Below are 25,572 nucleotides of genomic sequence, written 5' to 3'. Positions count from 1 at the left end.
CGCGTGGACTCCAGCACGTGAAACCAACCCAACTTCTTCACAGAAGAAGGGTGGCCACAGAAGACACACCGCACTTGGCCTACATCTTTATTTACCACCTGTCAGCACGTGCCGCCCCGAGAGCTGAAGCGCCGAGAAGGCCCGTCCAGAGAGGAGCACATCCCCTCCTGCGGCCCCGCGATTCCCACAGCGCGATGCCCCACACCGCACCCCCAGCTCCGGGAGGCGCCCGCCGGCAGGGCACGCGGTCCGAGCGGTTCCCATCAGCACAGACGAGCAAACAGGGCCCGGGAGAGAGCACCCGTTCGCAGCCCCCGGGATCGGCCGCCTCGGGACCGGCGGTACGGCCGGGCACGCCGCTCCCGGAGGAGCGGGAGGCACAGCGCAGCGCCCAGCGCCCTCAGCCCCGCGGGCGCTGCCTGCTGCCGGGCCCCCCGCCCGCGCCTCAGGAGCCCAGGGCCGAACCCACGCGCGTCCCCGCGGCCCCGGACCCCGCAGCCGCCGGCACGGCCGGGCCGAAGCGGCGCCGCGAAGTCTCTCCGCGCAGCCCCCGCGGGGGCCGCATCCCGGGCGGGCCGACGGGAGGAGGGGAGGAGGGATGGCGGCTCCCAGCCCCGCGCGGGCCGGAGGGCCCAGGCCGGGCCTCCCCGCGCACCTGGTCCAGGTTCTCCTCGCTGCCGCTGTCCTCGGTGTCGGAGTCGATGAGGACGCGGCCTTTCCGCTTCTTCACCATGGCGGAGGCGGCTTCCCCGCGTCCCTCTCCGCCGGCGGCGGCGCGGCGCTCCGAGCGGCCCGGCCTGCCCCGCGCCGCCCGCCCGACCGGGACACAAAGGGCACCGCGCATGCGCACCGCGCCGGGGCGGGAAGGAAGGCGGGGCCGCCGCCGCCCGCGAGGGGAGAGGGCCGCCTCAGCAGTCTCCGCGCCTTCGTCTCCTCGGGGGTCGGGGCTCCGCGCCTAGGCCGCTCCCCCGGCCGCCTTTCTCGTGCAGTCAGCGCGCCGCGCCTCCCCGTCCCCCGCGTGCGGCCGTCTGCCCCGCACCGTTCCTCATTAAGCACAAAGACACGGGGAGGGCTTCTCGGTCCCTCCGCGCCGCGCGGGCGGGAAGGCCGCGCCGTGGGTCAGGGCAGGCGCTCGGCCGCCGTCACCGGCGGAACCCGCGCCGCGCGGAGCGCGTTCCACGCTGGGCTCGGAAGCGCCGAGGAGCCGCCATAACCGCGGGGGGGCTGAGGTGAGCGGAGCGGAGCGACGGGAGCGGGGCTGTGAGTGAAATCGCGTGTTGTTGCGGCACGGCCCGTCCGTGCGGCCTGATCCGGAGAGGAGCGCGGCATTGGTCAGTGTCCTCTTTGGGAAGCGCTGCTTCTCAGGTTGTTATGGCTGCTTGTTGCTCGACAATACCTAAACATGCATGGGGTGAAAGGGATTAACAGGAATAGCTTTTTTTCTACTGTTTGTTTAATTTGACTCTGTAGTGTTTTTGTGAGTATTTCACATCGTGGGGTGAGAACATACTGGGAGAAATACTGAAACAAACTAGGGGGCCGAGAAAGTGTAATACTTGGCATTAATTGTTATTCCTTCTTTCCTAATGGATTTCTAATTAATATCTCTTCTAAAAAAAAATACGCACCCAGTGCTTGTAAGACTTTTTAATATTTTTTTTTTCTCTTTTTCATTGAAGGTGGAGATTAACTGCAGTAACAAAGCAAGATACCTCTGGATAATAATTTGGCTGTTAAATTAATTTCAAACCCATAAATTGCCTTGCTGGAAGCAAATCCTTTGTCATTACCAGCATGGCTGTAGCAGTTATGTTTCTGAACAACGCATGCTTACGTGGTAGATGCTGCAGACACAAAGTTTTGCAACCTTTGCTTGGAACTTTCTGTGCTGATTCCATGTCAAAATGTTACAGCAGTTACAGGAGGCCAGGATCGCAGCCTGAGGTAACACCGTCTTGGCGAAACATTGATTTCAGCTTTAAGAAGGGCATTAATGCCTTAAAGACTCAGCTAAGCTTGCTGAAGAAGGAGACCAAAGATCACCTAACAGGACCTGATGGCCATTCGTTCAGTCACTACATGTTGGAACAGACAAAGGTGATGTGGGTGTTCCGGTGCCAGGAAGATTTAAATAAATGGGTTATTTCCTCCGATGTAGAGATTGGAGGGAAAAGTGAAGTTTACCTAAAATTGGGCAGGAACAACCAGGGTGCTATGCTGTATGGAATACTCAATACTGAAGTACCTCGCGATGGGGAGACGAAATACAGTGGATATTGTAGTATGAGAGCCAAACCAGCAGTGGTAAGTACAGCTTCTGCTATTTGAGTGTTTTTTCTGTAATTCAGTGATGACAAGTGGACTGTTGTTTACTGCAGTTATAACTGATCACCTTCAGGATTATTACATACTCTGTTTGTATAGATGTCACTGCTGTTGTATCCACTGACCTATTGACCTGGAAGGAACTTACTTGGCTTTTCTCCTTTCTTAGAAAACAACGTGTTTGGTCATTTGCTGATGTATCATCACTCATTAGGACAGTCCTGTGTGCAGCCTCCTCACAAATGAGGGATTTGTAGTGAGCTTTTAGATCTGAAATTGATGTGATTAAAACAGATGAGTCTCTGAATTTTGAAATTCATTGCATGTGTCATAAGAACAAATATGCTGGGCTTTAATTAAACTGGGTCTGTTTATCAAATTTAATTTAGGCGAGTTTGTCTTTATTTTGCTCGCAGGAAAATAATGTTTTGAGACGTTTTTCTAAAAGTCTTGCTCCTACCATGTATCAGAAAAAGCAGGATGTTTGATAATTCTGAATTGAACAAAATGTAAGCATATGGCTCCTATCGTACTACTTCTTTCATTCCTTTTATTTAAACATTCTTAAAAAGAAAAATAACACTTTGACTCAGCATATTAGTAAAAACCTTTTTTAGTCTGTTCTATTGTTTATGATTTAGCACGAGTAAGCAGCTAAAAGTCTCCTGAACTGTAAACCCAGAGAGCAGAGAATGTAAGCAAGGAAAATCAACAGGCAAACGATAGGTAGAACACCATGGATTGGTGACACCAGCACAGGAGAGTCGGGCAGGAAGTTGAATCTCATTGGAGTTAAATTGCTCTGGCCTTGCGTGAATGTGACTCAAACTTTCTTGTCCTAATTTTGAAGTAGCAAAGTGTCTGTCAGTCCATCTTTGTAATAGTCTTTGTAATAGTTTGAGATTAAAAGGTGAAAGCATCAATACAAAGACTTATGTAATTAAAAAGGGTCAAAATTGGCAAATCTTAAAATCAAGTGGCCACAGTCTTTGCATTAACGGGTTAATTGTCTACTGATTGTGAGCTTATAAGAGGAAGGCTAATAGGTAACTGTAGTAACACTATCAAGTTAAGGAGAAACCTCTGGATTTTTGGTGCAAATTTCGGTTTGGTTTGAGCAATTCTGGCTCCGATGACACCCTCCTGCTCCGGCGACCTAAATAACATTCTGCAGAGGTCACTGGATCTGTCAGAGTGCAAATCACAACTTTGGGACTTGGAAGATCTTCAGAAAATACATTTGAGGATTGAATGTGCTTGTAAACCGGATCATTGTGCACAGTTAGTGTCAAAAACTGTTGGAAAATGTGCAGGTGCTTTTAGCGCTCACGTCAGTCTTCAAAAAAGAAAGTAAGTTACCACAGGGGATAAATTATCTTTCATTTCTTGTAACCTCTTCTGAGTAGTCTAGTGCTAACCACAGAATATTAAACTTAACTACAGGCCTGGTCTGCTATTACAGAATTTGTGTTCTTGCCTAGGAGGGGATTTAGTCTTAGGATGTAAATCTGATAATTACTATTAAAAAGATTTATAACTAATGTATGGATCTTCAGAGTGGTGATCCTACATTTTGTGGGCTCTCATACAGTGCTGAAAGAAATTCATTGAGATGAGAGACTGGTCTGATGAAAAAGTACCCCATTTTCACTGTATCACAGTAGATACTGTTTACAGTGAGAACACGGGCAGTGATTCAAGCAGTAGCACTTTGCTCTTCATAATAGAGATTTCTTTTTAAGTATGAAAGAGGAATAATTCTATTTATTAATATTTGTAGGGATCTTTTGCTAGGAAGAAGTATTATGACTGGTCAAACTTCAACAGTCTGTATTTACGTGTCCGTGGCGATGGCAGACCTTGGATGGTGAACATTTATACAGACCCTTACTTCTCCCATCAAAAGGATGACCTGTACAACTACTTCATGTTCACCCGAGGAGGACCGTACTGGGAGGAAATAAAGGTAAACGAATGAGTCAGTAAATCTGAAAATAACTCTTCTAAATACATGCTGTTCTAGAGATTTCTGAAGCAAAGACCGCTTAAGGGCCCTAGCTGTAGCTTTGTGGAATGAGAATTCTTTCAGCGATCATTTTTTTTTGCCGTTTAAATGCTTAGCTCATTCAGCAGTGTTAACCATGTTTCTGTGGTGTATCCCTATACAAACATGTTCCTTTGGCTTGGAAAGTCCCAGAATTGTAATTTACTGGATTGTGGGAGCATAAACTCTGAAAAGTAAATAATATAGTAATATAGTAATTATACTAATATAATAATGTGTTGATATCTATTAAGTATTTTAAATAATCTACCATGTGTCTAAGTGTCCTAAGTGTCTGTTGTTTGCTGTTACAGGAGGCAGACCTTTGAACTGTGCTGATGCTATACATATGTAATATATACTATATACTGTACTATAGTATGGGAATATATGTACTATAATACATGCATTATGACAAATGTATGTGTATACTTAAATGTAATTAATTTATTTAAATAAAAAAAAGCAACAAATTATACTCCTATCTGAAATTGGCTTCCTGAGCTGAGGGCTCATTAGTTCAAGTTAACAAAAAAAGTGCCACCAAAACCAGAATATCCTGGTTGTCACACCTGTGTGTGGGGCTGTACTGGGGCTCAGGAGCAAACTGCCACTCTGTACCTATGATTGTGTGGAATCCAGTGGGTTGTCTTTTCTTAACACTGGAAAACAGAACAAGCAGCCAGGCAGGGTGCATACTTAGCTCATACAGTGGGTGGTCAGAGTGTGCACTGAATAGATGCAGCTACTGGAGCTTTGCAGGCAGTGCCAGGAACTTTCTATGCAATAACCGTTTTATCTGTAATAATAAATGGACTTAACTTGATGTAAGATTTGTACCCTGCAATGTGGTTTGCCAAAGTTGGAGTCAGTTGGAGCCTCAGAGGTATGTGGGTTGTTAGTCACAGCTCTGAATCTATGACATGCAATAACATTGGCAAGAAGTGGGAGATTCAGCTCTTTTCTGAGGACACTGTAGTGTGTCACTGCTGGCCTGTGTGTGTTCCTCACCCACACCAGCCAGTTCTCTTTTCCTGTCTCTTGTCACAGCCCTCCTTTATTGTTTTCACTGAGTTCAAATCATTGTTATAATTTTGTGAACTGTTTTGCTAGAACATTGATGTCTTTGAATGAAATTTGCAGTACAAAATATGCAGATTGGATGTAGATGAGCAGTCGGTGGGCTTATAATGCATCCTAGACCTTTCATTAATTTGTTTAAGCTGACGTTGTTGGAAGGAGATATTCTAGATGTGAACGGCTATCTTCCATGCTTCAGCCTCTGCTGTGCCCTGGCTGGCTCAGAATCCAGCATTACAGCTGGAAACAGCTGCCACAGGGCAGTTGGGACTGGAGCTGGCAGCATGTGGCTAATGAGTGACCTGCTTCTTTTTACTGATTCTTTGGACCCTGGAGTGCTGGTACCAGATTCGGTGTTATTTCATTTTCTAAGGCAGTTTGTTTGTTTTTATTTTTTTTTCCCCTTGGGGTTTTATTCTATATACTGGTGACACTAAAGTCTATTCTTCTTTTGTTTCTGCTGTCAGATTCCGTTCTCCAAATTCTTTCTGTCCAGTCGAGGAAGAGTACAGGACGACCAACATCCTATCTGGTTAGACAAGGCAAGTTTTTTCTATAGGCTTAATTTGTCAGAAATATACTTTGAGATTGTATTGTCATTTTATAGGTAACTGAGAAATCCTTGGGATATTCAGTGGTTTTAAATTTAAAATTCAGTAAGAGTCTCTACTTGTTTTAAAGTACTTATTCCTGTGTGCATACCTTTGCATGCAAATTATCTTACTTTGTGATTTCAGTGTCAATTTACTTCAAAGTAGCTCCAAAGATATTTTTAAGAGATTTAGATAACTTGTCTGTTAAAAAATAAATAGTTTTTTTTTTAAAGGAATGATCAAAGAGACTGAGAAATCTAAAATGCAATTTGGCACAGTACTGCCAAAAATAATAAAAGCAAGCATGTATCAAAGGCAATGTATCTAGGGATTATGAAGGGATAAATTCTTCAGAACACAGAGTTGAGATGACTCCTGCAGTCACCTGTAACAGAAAGCTGACGAGGCTGACTGCAGAGCTCACTTCTGGAGAAGATAAAGCAATTGAAACCTTAGAATCAGTCTGAGGAGCATTATTCTACTCTATCAACTTAGCTTTACTCTATTATTTACTTAGCGTGCATGTGCAACTTCTCCTCAGTTCTCAGCATGCAGTTTTTCAACTTGAATCTGACACATTCCTGCATGTACGGCAGTCCTTAAAGTCACGAGTATGGATCAGACCTGCACTTCCAGCGCAGATTAGGGACACCAAGAGCTTTGTAGGTGTTCAGCTACTTATCACCCAACTTGGTTTGAGAACCAGTAACACTGGAGTCTCTGAAGGGTTGGTGATGGACAAGAGTAGGTGGCTTTCATGGCATATGGTACAGGCTAATGGGGGACATGTCTGAGCCCCAGGGATTTGTATGGAATTTATTACAATTAGAATGAAGTTATTATTTAATAAATTAGCGTAGTAATGGAGAACGAATGAGGGATATTCTTTTGAAAAATGCTATTGTAGGTGGAAAACTGTGGTTAAATAACTCAGTGTGTGATATAAAATTCAGTAACAGTTTTGTGTTTTTCAAAATGTTTGCTTTGGGAGCACTTTCACAGTGTACCAGGCCTCTGTCTTGGAATGGAAGTTCCATCCATCCTTAATTACATTCTATTTGTGTTTCCTATTTGCATTAGAACTGTTAAAAAGTGTGACAGAAGTAGGTTAATTCATCTTACTGTGACCAAATTGACAACATTCAGACCTCAAAGGATGAAAATCCCAGTATTGCACTATACTGAGGCCATTTTGAATACGTTTCAACTTAACGGTAGAGAAGCAACTGTGAATCCCATTGGAGCCTGTATTGAAAATGTGGTAATAAAGCATTCTTGCCTTTAGAGATACTGCTGCGTTTTGAACAGATACCTCTCTTTTAAACTGAAAGGTTGTGAACTATTTATAGGATTTGGAAGTGGTAGATACTGGTTGTAACATTATTTTAAGATGTATTCTAATGTATGCATCTCTTTATTAGATCAGTACCCTTGGATTCACACTGGGAGATAAAGTAGATGGTCCCTTCCAGCTGGAGATTGATTTTATTGGCCTGCTAAACGACAGAGCTCACACAGAAGAATTTGCCTACGAAACATATGAAAGGAATCCTAGAATCTAAGTTGGTCTTGTGTCCTTTGGAACATTCATCAGCTGCTTACTTAATTTTTAAGCATTTTATAAAGTGTGAGAACATCCTTCAAGTTGATGTAATTATGTAAACATTAAATGTTAAGTGGATGAAGTGTTGACTCAGTAATCTGACTGGACTGACACTGTTGGCATCGTCAAGCTGCCAACAACAGGCTGAGAGCTTGTACCTACAGGAACTGGAATACAGCCTTACAGTACAGGCTTACTGTGTATTAACTGCTGTTTGGGGACATTTTAACTTTTGTCCTGATCTTTAGGGAAATAAAAGTATTCTGTTAATGTGGTGTTGTTTTTTGTACTCAGTTTGATTTTCTAATATGCCGGTTGTAGGGCTGTAAAACACTTGAACTGAAGAGATGGTACTAGAGAAGTTACAGTGTGAATTAATACAGTGATAATACTGCTAAAGAGCATCACAGCTTCTGAAATTTACAAAAGAACAGGACCTGAGATGTCAAACTTGAACTTTTGGCACCTGTAAGGAACTAGAAGAAAAACCTGCTGCTGCCAAGAGCAAAACAGTAGCACTGAAGCGGATTTAGCTCTTATTTTAGAGTTATGGGTGATAAGAGCTACAAAGCAGTAAGATTAAGCTGTTAAACAGAAGTAAAGCTCCAGGGGAAGCTGGGGTAGACCCTGTCACTGTTAATTCCCTAGAAATGCACCTCAGCTTTATTAACACTGTTACCCACAGCCTATGGCCCAGGAAGAGCAGGTGATGCTTTTCCGCTGTGTTGTTAGTTAACTGTGTTGCAGAAAGAGGCACAGCATCAAGAGGTGAGGCAAATGCTCAGTTCCCCAACCCCTTTTTTGTCATTCTCAGTAACTTAAGAAACATTTTAAAGAACAATTGCCGAATGGTTTCATTTCAGATATCACCAACAGTCTAGTCAAAGCCCTGACATCATTTAGTGTCCCCTCCTTAAATGTGCCTTAAAAATACTAATCTTAGCTCTGCTTTACATGGAGACCACAATAAAGCAAGTTGACACCATCTTGCATCAGCGGTTTCCATCTTGCACAGATTTAGATTAAGAGCAGAAGGGGAGCAAAGTTTATACTTCCTAATGGTATCGGAACACTAATGCATTCATGAAAGGGTATGCAGGCAAATCAGTACAGAAACAAATCTGTTCAGAGATAACTGAGTAACGTGCAAACAGAACTGGTGCTACACTAAGGAGGTAGTTAGAGGTAGTCACAATAGACAATTGGTAATAAACAAGGTATGTACAAAATATTTATTTCCCCCCGTTTGGTTTATAAAAAAATTAAGCTTTATATTTCAGCATTTGATATGACAGCACTGAAGTATTTGTTCACCTAGTATTTAGTATTTTTGAAGTACTAGTATTTGCTGAGATTACAACTGCTGAGTTTCCAGTCAGTGTTTCATCCATAACACATCCAAATAGCTTTTCTGTGCCTTTTTTCTTTAAATAACATTACTGTTTTCATTTAAGGCATTTAAATGCCTCACTCTTCTTAACATCTTTGAAATATTTCAATTGTTTTTTTAATCATCTGTTTATTCTAGAAAGGACCAACCCCAACCATAACTGATCTAAGCATCCAGTTTGTCAAGCCACTTTTCTTCTGTGACCTTACTTTAAAAAAAAAATTTCATAATTCTGCTATGCCTTGTAGTTTTCTGTGAACTTTGTAGATTTCCAGAAAGCATGTGTATTTCTTTCCCTGGAGATTCCCTACCATTTCACAGATCCATGGTAGGACACACTGAACAGTTGCTATAGGTTTTAAGGATCCACTTGGAGAACAGAGCAAGCAGATATCTCAATTCCTTTAATTGACCAGTGGAATGTTTTGAAGCTTGCAATCCAGACTATGCATTCAAGTGGATAATAAACATTTTGGTGAAGTCTGCACCATGGTATTAGGAGGCTCCATGAGCATCTCTTTTCTACTTGCATTTTCTCCTTTAATATCTTTTAGTTACATGAGATACATAGCATGATATACAGTGATGTTAGAATATTGGTAACCAACTAGAGAGTTCTGCAGCTAGAGACAGTTCTCCAAGGAGATGAGAGTTCTAAACATTTAAGAGCTTAGAAGCTGATCGGTAAAACACTATGCTCAGATGTTCTAAGATCTTATTCGGTCATCTGCGGATTCTACTAGCTAATAAACAACCTGACCCATACTCTGAAGCACAGACAGCACAAATATTTACACGAGAGAAACAGTATTTACAAGCGAGATCCTAGCTATTTCTGATTTTACCTAACCCATAGACAGTCCTCTACGGTTTCCAAGAGCCTGAGTTTTCTTCTTTTTTCTCTCCTGCTCATGCTTCTCCCTCCTGTCTTCTCTGAAGGAGAGAAAGGAGAAAGACCATTTCAGGTTACAGTAAGAGCAAAAATAGAAGCAACCTCAGGAATATGAAGTTAACCAAGGCTTAATACCTGTTTTAAGTGTGCAACACTAGCCATGCAAAAGAAAACTTCCAGTTCAGACATTAGTCTGAATGTTTAGATTCAGTTGAAATACTTAAGCTTAGATGTACAGGTCTAACAGTCAAGGTAGCAACTCATCAATATCCAGTTTCTTTTGAGATAAATCTCCCTGTGCTGGAATTGATAGCTTTTCACAGAAAGAGATCTATCAAGTCCATAACTGCTAGATAAGTATTGAACTACAATATGAATACAAAAAGTGTTCTTTCCTAAACTGTATATTTTAATGCTCAAATTGATAAACAAGTTATCATCATGTTATTTTAAATGACACTATTCATAAAAAGCTAGCGTCATACTGACCTTGTCTGGAGATGTGGCTGTTTGTAGTCTCTCTTATGTGAAGTGATGCTGCTGTTGACAGACTTCTTTGGGGGAGCATTTTCCTTAAGTTCTCCCCAAGGTTTTAGTCGTCCTACAAATTAGAGGCAAAGAGAGGATACTGAACTACTACAGCTTAGCAACAGCGTGCTTAACAACTTCTTGTGAATTTTACAGTAGCTAGCTTGTCCTTGGCTGGTTTCCTACAAGACAAAATGCCTCTTCAGCTGCATAATACATTAGCTTTGTCAGCCCATTTCTTATGAGCAGTTCTCCAGGTAGCAGTCTCTATGCAACAAACACTTCAGATGTTTTGCTTTTACTAAAATAGTGCACTTTTAAAGCAAGCATTATTGTGTACAGAATTATCCACATATTCTGTATATTTAATGTAATACAAGAATGTTTACTCCTCTATTTATGAAACTTTTGTTAGAGATTTTTTCTCCAGTAGGGAGGGAGGCTTTTAGAACACACTTAAAGTAGAACTTTCATATCAGTGCACAGACTATGTGGAAATCTCAAGAAGGGTAAAAAAAAAGAAAGCCAACTCACACCACAATATAGAAAGTTTACTCAGTGGCTTATTTTATGAACGCTTTGCTATAAATAACACTACCAATGCATGACCACAGTACCTTTGTGTGGTTGATACCGAAGCGGCCTTGAAAGACTTGCTTTGAGATCAAATATCTTCTTGGTGCTTGAGGGTTCTGCAGACTGAGCTGCGAACTTGAATGGGGTAATAGCTACAAAAGGCATCAAGATATCATGCTTACTAATGGTAGCAGGAACATCGGCATACAAAGCAACCTAAGAAGCGTCTAAGGACCATGTAACAACTGTCAAGACAAAATAGTTATAAAACACTGCCTTTTGCCACTGAAGATGCAAACAGCTCACTGGCAAGAGGAAGCTTTCAGAGGGGGCAGAAGTCGTGAAATACCTTTTCGCTCTGATTTTAGATAGCATTCTGGTAAGCAGCAGATCTGCTACACCTCAGGTCAGCTGTAGTCATTTGCATGTTAGTTCAGAACCCCTGGGTTCACTGATCACACTGTAACTCTCACTTTACTAACATCTAAAAGCACACAAAACACTTTGTCATTTTAGTAACTTCTCACTGTTGATGCAAGAGGAACAGCCTACAGCCATGAGTAGGTAAGTGAATTAATTATGTGGCAGTGCATTGAGCTTCTGTATCTACTCCACACTGCTCACAACACAGCCAACCCCTGCTCCTCACCATCAGGGCAGCAGCTCCACAGCCATCACTCAGCAACAACCAGACAGCCTTGTGCTATTAACCCCATCTGTGCTGAAGCCAGGGCATGGGGGGTGCAGTGCAGTGCCAGCTCAAGGAATGGCAAATAAGTTCATGCATTTTGATACACTGGCTAAACAGTCCTGTGAATAGCCAAAGAAATATGCAGCCATGCTTTCCATTTTGATGAAAGAATTGAGAACAGATTTCAAAACTGCAAGAAAAGTTATTGATTTTTTGGTCTATCTGCACTTCCATTTTCAGTCAACATAAATATATGTTCTGTAAATTTTCAAATGGAATGGATAGAGTTGCAACCAGATACTCAATTTGAAACTGATAGTGTCTCCCTGCTGGATTCCTGCATGCACTCTTACCAGAGAGAAATACCTCTGACTTCACATCATGTCTTATTCTTATCATTGCTTTTTGGCAGTAAACACGTTTGTTAACAACTGCATTCAAGGATGAAGCATAAGAGTAGAATTTCATCAGAAATCTGATGAACACCTTGACAGCTCAGTAGGAAGTGCAGCCTCTGCCACTGAACGAGGCTGATGCATTAGTTTAGCAAAAACATCCACTGTTGTTTTTTTTTTTCCCCTTTTGCTCTCTATTTTTATGTTTTAATAAAAAAATTAAGATTTAAATGTTTTGTTACTGATGCATGTTAATTATAGTGTATATTGTACAAGGGCTGCTCCAAAAGTAATGCCTCCTATTTTATTATGTTGGCCATTAATGTCAGAAGCGGACGTTGGTGGTACAGCAGCAGAGGTTGAACCTTCCCAGCAATATTCCATTACTTCTTGTTGCGTGACAGATAGCAGCAGAGGGGCAGCCTGACAAACTGGTGTCTGACATGGAAGCACATACGAAGCAAAGGTGTGGAGAAAGTGGCACACGTTCACATTCATTGACGCTTGGCTGAATGCTTACGGAGGCCAAACAGCAGTTGTGAACACAGTGAGGCAGTGGGTGGCAACTTTTTTTTTTTTTTTTTTAAAAACATAAGCATAGCATGTAGGTTCTTGTTCATTGCTTGCAAAATGCAGAGCAAGTGGTGATTATGTTTGAAAAACAGCATTTTGTAGCTGAGAATTTGCTCTGTCAAACAGTGCTACTGTGCTCTTTGTATCCACTGAGGCTTCAATGATATTAAATAGGAGGCATCACTTCTGGAGTAATCTACATATTTGCAGCCCAACGCATTTCCTTTTCACTCAGTGTGGCCAAGGCAAGCCAAAAGGTTGGACATTCACGCTCTAAGGAGAACATGTGGCCTTTTTTGTCTTTCATGCCACTTAACATCTCACACTAAACTTGTAAGCACAGTTCTGTAGCCAGAGATGAATGTATTATGGCTTACTCAAACTGATTTTATGCTGAGGTTTAAGTTATGCGTTAGATGTTCGTTCCTCAGCTCAGCTGCTTAAGTTGCCCCAAACCATATATTGAAAACAAGATTTTATCAGTTTTACCCTTATCTGTTTTTAGGAATGAGAGACACTGACAATTATTTTTCTCCCACAAGGAGAATGAGACCTCTGAGAAGACATCAAGCAACTGTCTTCAGTGCATGTTTCTGCCTATACACGTCACACAAAGCTTTTGCTATGTGGTCCACAACTTTTTTTTTTTTTTTTTTTTTTTTTAAATCCCTCACATTCTATATTAGACTTCTCTGTAAGTGGCTAGGTATTGAAAGTCCTTGCACTTACTCTGCGTTTAAGTCTTAGCTACTCTAGCGACAATCAAAAAACTGGAAACTGAAGGAAATAGATTACTGCAGTTTCTATTAGTGAATTAAATTAAAGTGTTTAATCTATTAGGTTATAGGTCCACAAGTTACACAAACATTTAATACAACATGTCTTGATGTGAAAAAGACAAGTATTTACTACTTTACCCTTTAATGCAGGCAGATCATTATTTCTTGTGCTTCTCTTGCTGTTTTTTGCATTTAGGGGTTCACAGCTCTTCTGGCTGTCAGGGGTGCAGATCTCTTCCACGTATGGAGACATCCTAGACGGAGTCTTAGTAAGAGAACGTTTATGTTCATTATCTTTCGTGGCTTCAGAGAACCTGAAAGTTAGAGATAATCAAGACGAAGTCACCTGCAAGGAATGCAAGCAATTCACAAAACAAGAAGAAAGTGTTGCACTTATAATAAAACCGGTAACTAGCAAAGATATTCACAGGTAACACAAACTGCACTAAAAACACCTTTGACAATTTTCAGCATGTGAATCACCATTAACAACTGTAAATAACGGTAGAAATTTTAAAGAGGTGACTATCTTGTTATTTCAGAGATCAAATATATTTGGATGCAATAAGCTAACTGCATACTAAGAACTGTGAGCTGCAAATGTAAATAGACACATTTTTTAGAATGCGTGTGTGAGATCATGAAATAAATTTAAAATCTTTTGTGAATTAATAGTCTCATCAATAAAGATACTGAGCTGAAAGCCTGCAAGATATGGAAAAAAACAGGAAGTTAATATTGGAGAGAACTTATTTCAAGCAAGTTCGTGGATGTGCATTTGCATTCCATAACATTTATGGACAAATGACATGGAAATAAATTCTGAAAGAGCTTCATTTTACACACTGTGAAAGAATCAAGTAGGACTGCAGCAGGGAGGGAAAAAAACATGCAACACAAAACACTAGAGACAGAACGAGTTATTTTCGTTTGTTGTCATTTCCACAGGACGAAGAAAAGTGGTACAGAGTAATTGAAATAGGATAAATAGGAAGAAAAAGGACGGAAATCAAAATTGCACATTTAAAATAGAAACAAAGCCATCTGGATTGAGTTTGATATTTCAAGGAACATTCGGTCTTGAATTCTCAACAGTCAAATAACTTGATAGGAAAAGTTACAAGTCCCATAATGTAAATAATCATTAGGAGTTGGTCATTAATAGAAGATGTACTGACTTACCAGTAGAAAATACCACGCGCATAATATTTATTCAGGGACCAAAAAAATAGTCCCAGCAATTATTCACTTGGCACACAGGAGCTAGGAAGTGAAGGTTATCAGAAAAATTCAAAGGAACGCAATAGAGACACAAGATATCACCCTACTAATGAGGGGTTAAAGTATAAAATACAGAATGTCTAAATCTGAACTTCAGCTGCTGTAGAAAGCCCAGTGAAAGCAAGTAGGTGGTGTCAGTAGAAGCCAGCAAAAACAGCAGAAAAAATGACTTTTGCTGAAAGGAAAAGCGTGCAAAAGAATACTTTCAAGGACTGTATTTTCAATTCTTTAAGATTTTTTTCTCAAGACCCAGAAAAATCACTATTGAGCTATTAAAAGAATTACAATAAAAAAATATAATATTTATATAAAATTATATATAAATAAACTAAATATTTACTGTATTGCCTAATGCTGTCAGTTCTATCTTTCAGCCTAGCTTTCTATCTGTACCTGGGTCATACTTGGAATAGTAATAAAGTAGTCGAATTACAGTCTACGTTTATTATTTTCAGTGCGTCTTATTACATTGCTGACAGACAGCTTCATTCTTATTACCTGACGTTCATTTTGGTTGTTGAGAGAACAGAAGGATTAAACAAAGATTTCCTAGACAAAATACTTTGACTTCCAGTGTTCAGCAAACCGCGTGGTGAGCGTCGGAGGTTACTAGGAGTGCAGGTGCCAGAGAATCTGCCTCGTTCCGGATTGGGGCTGAATAAGAGTGTTTTGCCACTGGTGTGTTTCTAGGGAAAAGCAAATCAGGAGTCAGCACAATCTGCTCAGAGTTTTTCCATTGAGAAGGTAGTTAAGAAGCAGGGAAACTATAGTGTGTATGACAGTCTCATGCTTTAAGAGGGAATGGGAGGGAAGTGTTTTAATCTTAAGATTTGATACGACTAAATTCATCTGAAAACATATCCTGTAGGAGTGCTACAAACTGCCTTTTTCTGGTGCCCTTAATTGATTTGCGTTTTTTTTTTTTTTTGCCAGCACCTGCCAAAAATCACTTCTCTTAAGCACACATTCATACACTGTATGCCTTAAAGAAAGAGAAATGTAACATTCAGCAGTTCAGTGTTAGTGTTTTGGTATATCCAGTGACACCCATCTATTCACTGATACATTGCTGTTGCTTTTATAAATCTGCCATGCCCAGAAAGAGGCTTCCCTTGCAGGTGTCATATGTGCACTAACTCAAAGCCACTGGAAGCTACATACGTTACCTACTAATGGAGTCATATGTAGTCACTGGACAAAGGTTCTTTAAGGCACAAAAAAAACCCCTTTGTTTAATCCCTGTTTTTTTGGAAAACAACTCATCCCCTATGTTGTGTAACAGACATTTTTGAATTGCAGCAGAACCAGAAAGTTCCAGGAGACCATTTCACAAATAATTGTTTTTACACAAGATTATCAAACTATTTATTGTTTCCTATAACTATTTATAACCATACTCAATTAACAAATAAGTAATATAGAATTACAGAGAAACTGCATAGAACCAGTTATATAGGACTCCAATCAGAGAGTTCCATCACGCATGCACAAGGCCAGCTTCTTAACGGCTCTAAAGAGGCTCTGTGGGAAACTTAAGGAGAGCCTTTGTGGAAATAAAAATATGGCAACAATGAAAATATTCGTTTGTTAGCACTTACCTTGGCTTCATTGAGGGAACTGCTGCAGTTCTCAAGCATTTTTTTCTTCCTCTCAATGTAATCAGCAATGGACTCCATTTTCTTGAAGTGAGCTTCGTGCAGCTTTTTAAAGTCTAAGAAGTTCCAAAAGTAATAGGAGTCATGCATCTGACAGACTCCTAAGGAAGCTTGCTACTTCACAGAAAGCTAACAACACCGACTGTTATGGCCTCAAAGACCATACAACACATTCCTCTAAATAACGTTGGGGTACCCACAGATAACTGAATACGTCTACATCAGCAACATGGTTACTGGTGGATGCTCTAGAGAATTCCACGGTCAAAGGAAAAAAGATAAATACTTCCATTGTCAAGTAATAATAATTAAAAAAAAAGTGAGTATTCTACAAAATAACGAACTGTTGTCACAACTGTAGGATTGATAAAGTAAAAACTAAACAGATAGGAATCAGGAGTCAGAGCACACTTTCCTACTCTGTTGTTTTGAAAACTCCAAGTACATTATATCTAGAAGACACCAAATATACATCAGTGTAACTTTTTGGAGTTCTGGGTTTTTGTTTTTTGTTTTGCTTTCTAAAGAGAAGACAGACTCTTGGTTCATAGAAACCAGATTTGTATTTTTGCAAAACCTGCAGTTCATCTCCCTTCATACACAGGCAATACTTTCTATTTTTAGGCATGGAAGACTATCTTACTTGGTGTAGTAGCTTTCAGCCCTGTTTTCCCAGGCTTAGATACGCCACCAACATACAAAGGAATCTTCTGTCCTGCAGGATGAGGATCACCTGGCACAGTAAGATTAAACAAAACTATTACAACTACTAGAAAAATATTTCAACATCACCATAGCCCTTTATTAAAGCGCTTGTGGTAAAACTTATCTCCTTAAGTGGTTTAGGTTTCAAGAAATAAAAACCTCATTTGAAGTAGATAAGTCCTAAGTATCTCAGATGCCTTTTAAATGATCTGTCAGTAAAAGCATGCCCTGATGAACTACAAAGCAAAGCTCGAATGTGACAGTCACACCAGATTATTGTCTCTCAATACTAAAGTATTTCACAGGAGGAGTTTACAAGAGAACTTTACTTGTAGTAAGCAACTGAAATTCACAGGTCTGTATCCAGTTCATAAGCTAATGTTTTTAAAATATTGATAACTGAAAAAAGAAATATCTTTTAGCTAGCCTGCCATCACCGTAAATATACACAAAAGAGCCTGATCTTTTTTAATCATAGCTGCCTTCAGGTCAGTACTATGACAAAACCAACATGCAAAGTCTTCCACTAAGCGTAGTTATAATCTTTCCTCTATTACACAGCTATCTTACCATCTGAAGTTACAGTTGAGAGGAAAAAAAATAAAAATTAAAGCAATACAGATACTTATGGTTGCAGTTATGGGAAGAGATGAGCACTGTTTCAAGTGTCAGTGTGAAACTAATTTTAGTACTGCTTCAGCCAAAGCTTTTTTTTTTTTTTTTACATATTTTATTTGCTTTTAAAAGAAGCTTCAAAGAAAACTTTTGTTTTCTTAATTAGCTTTAAAGTTACATATGACCTCTGATAAGGATGTCCTTTAAATTCTATCAAACAGCAAAGATACCCAGAGTACATCACAAGGACTGTTACACTTAACTTAACAGGAGGCAAATAATGGGACGTGTCCAATAATTTGTTGTGAATCTATCAAACAAGATAGGGAAGACAAACTTAATTCCTCTCTAGTTCAGCTGCATGCACAGAAGAGTGGAGGAGAAGTGAGCCCATATTTTCAGCAGCATCATGTTCTAAGGTCATGAAAATCTATCAGATACAAAAGCGATCCACCATTACACTGCCTAACAGCATCTGCGTGTTAACAAATTAACAAGGGTGGTGTCTGCATATCTGTTTATACTAGCTGTACTCCCAAGAAGGCAGTGAAAAAGCCCATTCATCTAAAGAAAAAAGAAGAATTAATAATGAGGCATTTTCCCTGTTTTTGCTATTTAGCTCCTTTAAAAAGTGGCTTCTCAGGTATATTCCAGAAGGCGCCTAAACGAAGAAGGGGGAGAATCAAATACACTCAGACTCCTTCACTGAAAATATTTGCAGACAAAAAATAACCGAAGTAGTAAATCTGAAGTACTACAAAGTTTATGTTTATGGAAGTTTTTACTTACGTTCTGCTCTAGCGCTTTTAGTAGAAGTCCTCTTTGGCTGCTTCTTCTCAGCAGTAGCCACACTTGGATTCTCATTAGCTCTTTTTTTAGTAACTCGTTCCACATTTTGGAACACCATCTTTTCCTTTTCACAATCACCCTGAGGCACTTCATTCTCTTTTGTTTCAGAATGCCCCTACAGTTAAGCATACTTCATTAAACTCTTTGTTCCAACTGGATATAAGAAAAGGATCTTGTTCTGAGAGCAGCTGGTCATGAAACGGGTGTGCAGAGAGGTGGTGTAACAGCCACACAGAAGAGTTCTACAAAAATCAGCTCACATAAAGCCCCAAGCATTGTGATCTAACCTCATAGCTGACCCTGCTTTCAGGGAAAGAATGAGGAAGAGGCTTTCTGAAATACAATTTAAGTTAACCTAGGAAATATTTATAATTACCTATATTAAGGCTTTTACCTGCACGGTTCTAACATTTTAGCACAATGTTGCTTCTATTAACAAAACTATTTTCAAGAAAAAAAATCTATTCAAATGCTGTGTGACTTTTGACTATCATAGCTGTAGTTACCACTGGCTTTCATTTACTCGTGCTGCTAAAAGGACCAACACCTCTCATGTCACCATTTCCCTCCGATTCCCTACCATTAAGTTTTCTGTGCAATTCTGACTTCACCCACTCACCCACTCAAATTGTAAAGCTGCCTAATATTCAGATGTATACTATGATGAACTAGTGAAGTCAGTCCTACACTCAGTACAGGTAGTCATGCATTTCCTCAGAAGGATTTCTTTTCTTAGACGAATTACATAATTCATCATTTTTGTTCATTGTGGAGCAGCACACAGTCCAATTAGACAAGATCTGTGGTATAAAGTACAAGTACTTGTTTTCTGTACATCTGCATACAAAGATGAAACCCTTACCTGCTAACCTGGTAGCAAAATTAATCAAGCTTTTATTTATTTATTTTTAAATCTCCAGTTTCATCGCAAGACACGGACACACAAAAGAAAGCAATACAAATTACCTCCATTTCTGCAGAGGGCTCTGTATTTTCTTCACTGTCATTAGTTTCCATATCAGAGCTCTTCTTTTTCCTAGTTACTTTCTTTTCTTTACATCTTTTGGTGACAAAACGTGCTGGATTTGGCATAAATTCCTGCTGACAGCTCAGTTCAGAGTCCATTGAAGCAGATGCACTTTTTTCAGAATTCTATATCAGAAAAGTACCATAACATGGAATGCACATACAGCAGATAGGTACTCTAATGGGACAGCTTCAACGTTATTGTTGGAAAAGGCAGTTCACACAGACGAAAGCAAGAGTACATTTAAGTAGTGCAGTAACTAACTTGGCAATATCTAGATTTCCTGAAACACCTTATTACATCTCCATGGAAAAGCTACATAATAAAGTAATTGTAGTACTTATATTCAGTAAGCGACTATTTAAAAGACAAGTAAACAACCACTAAGGATTTGGGATCTGACTTGAATGAAGCTGCTATCCTCCAAAATCTGTGAAAATTATCCTGCAGAATTATACACATACAAGCCACAGATGACTACACAATTTCCTCATGAATTTAGAGAAGTAGATCATAGAGGCAACATTTAAAAGGAGTTGTTTTAGAAAAAGTAGACACAAATCTAACAAAAGCATAAAAAAAGTGTTAGATGTGATATTTTGGCTCATAGAAAACTTAATAAGGAAAGCAACTAATATAAATGAATAAAAGAAACATCAATTGTACTGAATCATAGAATGGTTTGGGTTGGAACCTGCTGATCCTTGAGATCCTTTCCAACCCTCCTGCTACAGGCAGGGTTGCCAGCTGCTTGATCAAGTACTACGAGATCAGATTGCCCAGTCCCCTTCCAACCTGGCCTTGAAAACCTCCAAGGTCACAGTATCCACAGCCTGTCTGGACAACCCATTCCAGCACTTCGCCATTCTTCCAGTAAAAAAACTTCTAAATCTAATTCTAATTTAAATCTCCCTTCCTTTAGTTTATGACCATTCTCTCTTATCTTATCACTAGCTACCTGTGTAAAAAACTGACTTCCCTCACGTGTATAGGCTCCCTTTGAATACTGTAAGGCCACACGAGGTCTCTCCACAGCCTTCTTTTTTGCTTTTGTTATAATGTCAGTGTAAGTGAATTGCAGACGTAAAATGCTTTGGGATTAGTTAGTATAGAATATAAAATTAAGAAATTTAAATGTCAGTGGTTATAGGGAATAGCATTGTATTGATCCTAACAGATACACTTCAGGCAGAATTAATGCCTTCTGTTGTTTAAGAGGGCATGTCAAACGTTCACACATACATCTATTAATACATGAGTGCATGAAACTAAAAGCACCATTGAAAAAGTACTTCTACTACAATTCACATCGCTAAAGCATTCTTTCTGAAAAAGAAGGGCTGCTTGATCATTTGTTACCGTATTTTCGTCTTCTTGCATTCTTCCTTGGAAGTGTTGCTTCAGCGCTTTCAACAGCTTATCGGCCTGAAGAGAAACCAAAGCGACAGATGAACTAAACACTGCCTAAGGAGCCCGCCTAAACCCAGAGATGGCTCATGCCGGTCTGGCCGCCCTGCCCAGCGCCAAGCGAACCAGGCTGCAGCGCTGAGGCCACAACGGCCGTGGCCGCTCCCGGACACGCCGCCCACTCCCGCCGCCCTCAGCGCCAGCAGCACTAAGAGGACGACGGCACCACGTTCCCCCACCGCTCCTCCCGGCCGCCCCCACTCACCCGGAGGTTGGCCCTCAGGCCGGCGGCCTTGGCGACCTGCTGCAGCTCAACATACTTCAGCGCGTCTAGCGACTGAAGCTGCGAGGAGAGTGCCATCGTTATTCTGCTACCAACCGCCGCTCTTCGAATCTCGCGCTTAACCGACACGCAGCGCCTTGCTCCCCGCCCCCGCCGTTCGAACTTGCCCGCCGCGGCCGGCCATTGGCCGGGCTAGGTGAGGGAGGCGGGCTTAAATGCACGGGAATGGGCCAATGGCTGCTGTGGCCACCAGAGTGTTGTTTTTCAATCGCGATTGGCGCAGGCGGCTCGGGAAATCCCCGCCCTCTCCTGCTTGATTGGGCGCCAGAACGAGGCGCCGCAGCCCACTTCCCAATGGCCTCGTGCAGCGAGGATTGACGTCTCTATTGCCCAATAGCAGCGCTCCCTTGGCGTGGCCGAGAAGGCGGGCGGTGCGCTTCAGCACCGGGCGGGAGGAGATGGCGGTGCGGAGGCAGCTGCGGCGATTCTTCGAGGAGCCGCAGATCCGCGGCACGATCGTGGTGGAGCGGCCGCTCTCCTCCGAGCCTCCTCCGGCTCCTCCTCCTGCTTCAGAGGTGCCGCGGTGCTACGAGCTGCGAGCGGAGGACTGCGCCGTGTTCCAGTGCCGCGGGTGCTGGGCGGTGCTGGGTGACTCGCTGCATCTGTGCGCGCTGGAGGAGCAGCGCCTCGGCCTCGTCGTCTGCCTCAGTCAGTGCTGTGGGCTGGGTCGGGTCGGGGCGGGTTCCGCTTCCGCACGCTGCTTCTCCAGGCGCTTCTTCTCTCTCCTCAGGAGTCACCGGCAACGTGCTGTGCGAGGAGGAACTGATGGTCGGCCTGGAGGGAGCCCTGACTGGATGGTGCGTAGCAGCGCCCTTACGTCACCTCGGAGTCTCACGGCCTAAAGTGTTCCGTGCGATGCGCCGTGGATTTAATCTCTCCTTTCAACTTTGATTATTACAGAGGTTTTCCACGCCTAACTGTTTACATCTACTCTTAATCTGTGTCGTTTCTATAAGGACAAAGCGTTAACGCGTGTTTTGCTGTCCGGATAGAAGCAAGGATCCAGTGTCCTCTGACAAGCGAGAAGCAGTATCCGTGGTTTCAGAAGCTTTTATTTAATAATAGAATTTTTCTGCTTTTCCTTTTAGTGCTTACAACACGTTGTCTTGTCAGTCGTGTGGCTCAGTTGTGGGCTTTGTTCTCTATTCTGCCTTCAGAGACCTGGCCCATCTCCGAGGCTTCTTCTGTTTCTTCAAGAACAGCATCTTCTGGTGGGTGCCCTGCCCTGTGTTTTGGTGGTCAGGGATTTCATGGCAATTTGCAAGTTATTCCAGCGTGAATACAGCTAACACACACCTAGCAAAGGCTGCTTTATTTTTGACTGAGAGCGTCACTGGGATTTTAATATTCTGTTCTCACTTTGTGTTGTCATGATTCCATTTGATTTACCTTATACTTTCTGAGTCTCCTCACATCAAAGTTTAAATTTAGCTATTTGCGGTACTGAGATCTCCTTCAGTTCCCAATCACCTAACGAACGTCAGATATCAAAACAGGTCTGCGATAGATGGACCTGATTGTAGAATCACAGAATTGTTTGAGTTGGAAGGGGCCTTTACAGGCCATCTCATCATCTGGTCCAACTCCCCTGCTATGAACAGGAACACCTACAGCTAGAGCACGGTGCTCAGAGCCTGGTCCAGCCTGACCTTGAATGTCTCCAGGAACAGGGCACCCACTTCAGCTCTGGGCAACCTGTTCCTGTGCCTCACTAGCTGGTACTGAGGGGATTTTATGATTTGGAAGTAAACGTGTTATGGTTTTTAATATTTTCATTATCTATGGAGTACTTCAAGAAAGAGTTTTATCTGCTTTAAAATCAGTTTAAATAGTCTGCCTAAGTGAATGCAACTACTTGTTTTCAACTGTTTTTCTTGTTTTTCACATTCCCCATTTGTTTTCCAGTTATCTTTTAAAAAGCAAAATGATAATAGAAGCTTCTAAGGTGAAATTTCCTGCTGTGACCCTAAAGGATCAAATAGAGAAAGTAAGGTTTCTGCATGATTTTGTATGAAAATATCAAAAAGTATTAGTATTTCTTGCTATCAATATTTTTGGCTAATTAAAAATACTTCATAATATCACTATATCTGAAATACATATCAAGTTCTAGCTAATTTTCTGACAAAAGCGTGGTGTTTAGTTTCTTTTTGTAGTGAATGTGTATGTGTAATTTTGCTACCTAAATGTTATCAAGAGGGAAGGGTACTTCTCTACATGTTGAAAACAAAACAGAAGATCCTTTTTAAATAAAACTTTTCCTAAATATTGCTAGCTGTGTTGTTCCTAGAATTGAAAAGTCACTGTTGAAGAATAAAAAACATGTATAAAAATTTGTCAAATTGAAAGGGATTCCATTATTTTTATATGGGAACTGACACTAAAATGTACAAGTGTCATGCAGGCATAAGTTCCCCTGAAGCTGAGATAGATCATTCTGAGGTAAAAGTATGAGTGCTTCCTTGCAAACACACGCTGAGGGATTTTGGAAAAGTTGTATGTTGATTAGAGCGAGTGTTAGACTCTTGTCTTTGCTTTTTTTAAATATATCTTAAAGATATATCTTAAAAGATGTAAAGATAAGATAAAAGCTATAAAGATATATTCTTGCCTACAGTACTTTTCATGTGTTAACTTAAATCCAAACTCTAGAAATGGCATTTTTGAAGGGTTGTCCTAAACTGATGATGAAACAGTGTCCAGATCTTGTAAAACAAAATCACCGGCTATGTAAAACCATGTAATGAGTTAACTAGAAAAGACTGCCCTGATCATAGCAATGCTTCAGCAACTCTTTAAGTGGAATGTTTCCGTGCATCTCTGACACTAGTTATGCTGACCCACAATAATTTCTTTCTAGCACAGGTTTCTGATTTGAGTCCTGATTAGTTTTGGCTTTTCTAGACATAGAACATAAGAAAGTCCAGCATCATTTTCCATTTTGAAAGTCATCTGCACTTTAGCTACTGAAAGTGGGATGCTTATCATTAAACATCCAGAACATTTTTCTCTAATTTTACAACTCCCATCTCTCTTTTTTCTTCCTTCTTTCTAGCTGAAAGAAAGCCTTGTGATGGCACACATGCGCGTCGAATTGCTGATGAAGAAGGTGGAGCAACTGAAACAAAATAATGTGGCAGAAAACAGAGCTCTGCATCACATGAAATTGTCCTAGTGCCAGGATACGCAACAGTTGATACCAAGAAGTAGCATGCCCTTTTGAAGTACTACTGGAGTCGTTTCTGCAGCTCTGCTGAGTTTCATCACCTAATGTGAACGATTTACTCGTGCATCACATAATTCTCTAAGACTGAACTTTGGTTGTGATTCTCCATAATGACTTCAATTGGGTAGAACACTTTTTGCAACAATAAAATCAGGCCTACAGAACCATACAAGACAAACAATAATTGAGAGGAAGTGTTGTAATTTAAAGGTTCTTAAGGAGTTCTGAAGTTTTTGTTCTATCTTTTCATATCTATAGAATATTCATGGCAGCTGTTTGGTTCATTAGCTACATCTGGTATGTGAGGCTTCTGAATAGCCTCTCAATGAACGCTTTGAAAGAATTTGCTTGTATATGTGGCCTGCAAAAGAAGCAAGTTAGCTTTCCCAGAAGCTGCACAGTTGTGCTTGGTGACTCTGTATGGTGTAAAGCTAACTGGAGCATGAGGTTATAGATTTCAAATCAAGGTACAATGCTTATTTCTGCCAAAGTCATCTGGAAATGCAGTCACATGGCTGCACGGATCAAGTTCTGTCTGCTCCATGAATCTTACGCTGTGAGCAGCTGCCTTCAATAAATTTGAGCCTTTTTTTATTAAGACTTCTGGATTGTCTCAGTCTGTTCTGATCAAGTAATAATATAGCCTTGTTAAGAGCTGTTCTGCTGGGAAGGAAGCAGATCTCTATTAAATCCCTCAACTATGAGCTACAGAAATGGTTATTATCCATGTTTTACAACCTGTTTAAGTGCACAAATGCAGTACTTTTCAATGACAGCTAAATTTGGGCTATCAAAACACCTGAAGAAAGTGTTACTCACTCTTAAGATCTGCTTCACTGCCTATAATAAACGTTTTTTTTAGTGTGCGCTCTAGCCTGAACCCTTAACTGGTGAGTTGTTGTTCTCAACAGCTGTCACTTTATACTCATGTAAAGTTTGGAGTTATATTTGACTGCTTCATTATTAAAAACAAATAATTTTTTAAAATAGTTTGT

General features: G+C 41.0%; 4 protein-coding genes across 5 annotated transcripts in view; 2 read left to right on the top strand and 2 right to left on the bottom strand.

The window, feature by feature from the left end:
• RTF1 (RTF1 homolog, Paf1/RNA polymerase II complex component) overlaps nt 1-865 on the bottom strand; it is a 28,701-nt gene extending 27,836 nt beyond the window's left edge. The window contains exon 1 of the mRNA XM_085224774.1: nt 656-865. Coding sequence (XP_085080900.1) covers nt 656-844 — 189 coding nt within the window. The 5' untranslated portion in view covers nt 845-865. The remainder of the gene's footprint in view (nt 1-655) is intronic.
• Nucleotides 866-868: 3 nt separating this feature from the next.
• On the top strand, nt 869-7,915 carry NDUFAF1 (NADH:ubiquinone oxidoreductase complex assembly factor 1). 2 transcript variants are annotated; one of them, XM_010711321.4, is made up of 5 exons: nt 869-1,331; nt 1,680-2,304; nt 4,106-4,291; nt 5,917-5,991; nt 7,464-7,915. In XM_010711321.4, exons 2-5 carry the CDS (start codon nt 1,795-1,797, stop codon nt 7,602-7,604), a joined length of 912 nt encoding a protein of 303 aa, XP_010709623.1. In that variant the 5' UTR covers nt 869-1,331; nt 1,680-1,794; the 3' UTR covers nt 7,605-7,915. The 2 variants fall into 2 exon arrangements, with proteins under 2 accessions (XP_010709623.1, XP_010709622.1); XM_010711320.3 differs by having other exon boundaries at nt 870-1,229.
• Nucleotides 7,916-8,858: 943 nt separating this feature from the next.
• NUSAP1 (nucleolar and spindle associated protein 1) lies at nt 8,859-21,679 on the bottom strand. The gene is made up of 11 exons (XM_003206429.5): nt 21,274-21,679; nt 20,961-21,026; nt 19,541-19,726; nt 18,515-18,689; nt 17,049-17,138; nt 16,349-16,461; nt 15,249-15,436; nt 13,608-13,783; nt 11,073-11,183; nt 10,417-10,528; nt 8,859-9,968 (listed from the first exon to the last, which is right to left on the bottom strand). Exons 1-11 carry the CDS (start codon nt 21,367-21,369, stop codon nt 9,881-9,883), a joined length of 1,401 nt encoding a protein of 466 aa, XP_003206477.1. The 5' UTR covers nt 21,370-21,679; the 3' UTR covers nt 8,859-9,880.
• A 9-nt stretch (nt 21,680-21,688) lies between these two features.
• Nucleotides 21,689-25,177, top strand: OIP5 (Opa interacting protein 5). The gene is given in 6 exon segments (XM_003206451.5): nt 21,689-21,999; nt 22,082-22,148; nt 22,440-22,562; nt 23,257-23,338; nt 24,407-24,494; nt 24,497-25,177. Coding segments are annotated over 6 exon segments (675 nt in total). The 5' UTR covers nt 21,689-21,749; the 3' UTR covers nt 24,562-25,177.
• Nucleotides 25,178-25,572: the final 395 nt, after the last annotated feature.

The sequence above is a fragment of the Meleagris gallopavo genome, chromosome 5 (assembly GCF_905368555.1).
Source record: "Meleagris gallopavo chromosome 5, MGAL_WU_HG_1.1, whole genome shotgun sequence".
Taxonomy (NCBI): Eukaryota; Metazoa; Chordata; class Aves; order Galliformes; family Phasianidae; genus Meleagris; species Meleagris gallopavo.
This window is presented reverse-complemented; position numbering and strand designations above follow the sequence as displayed.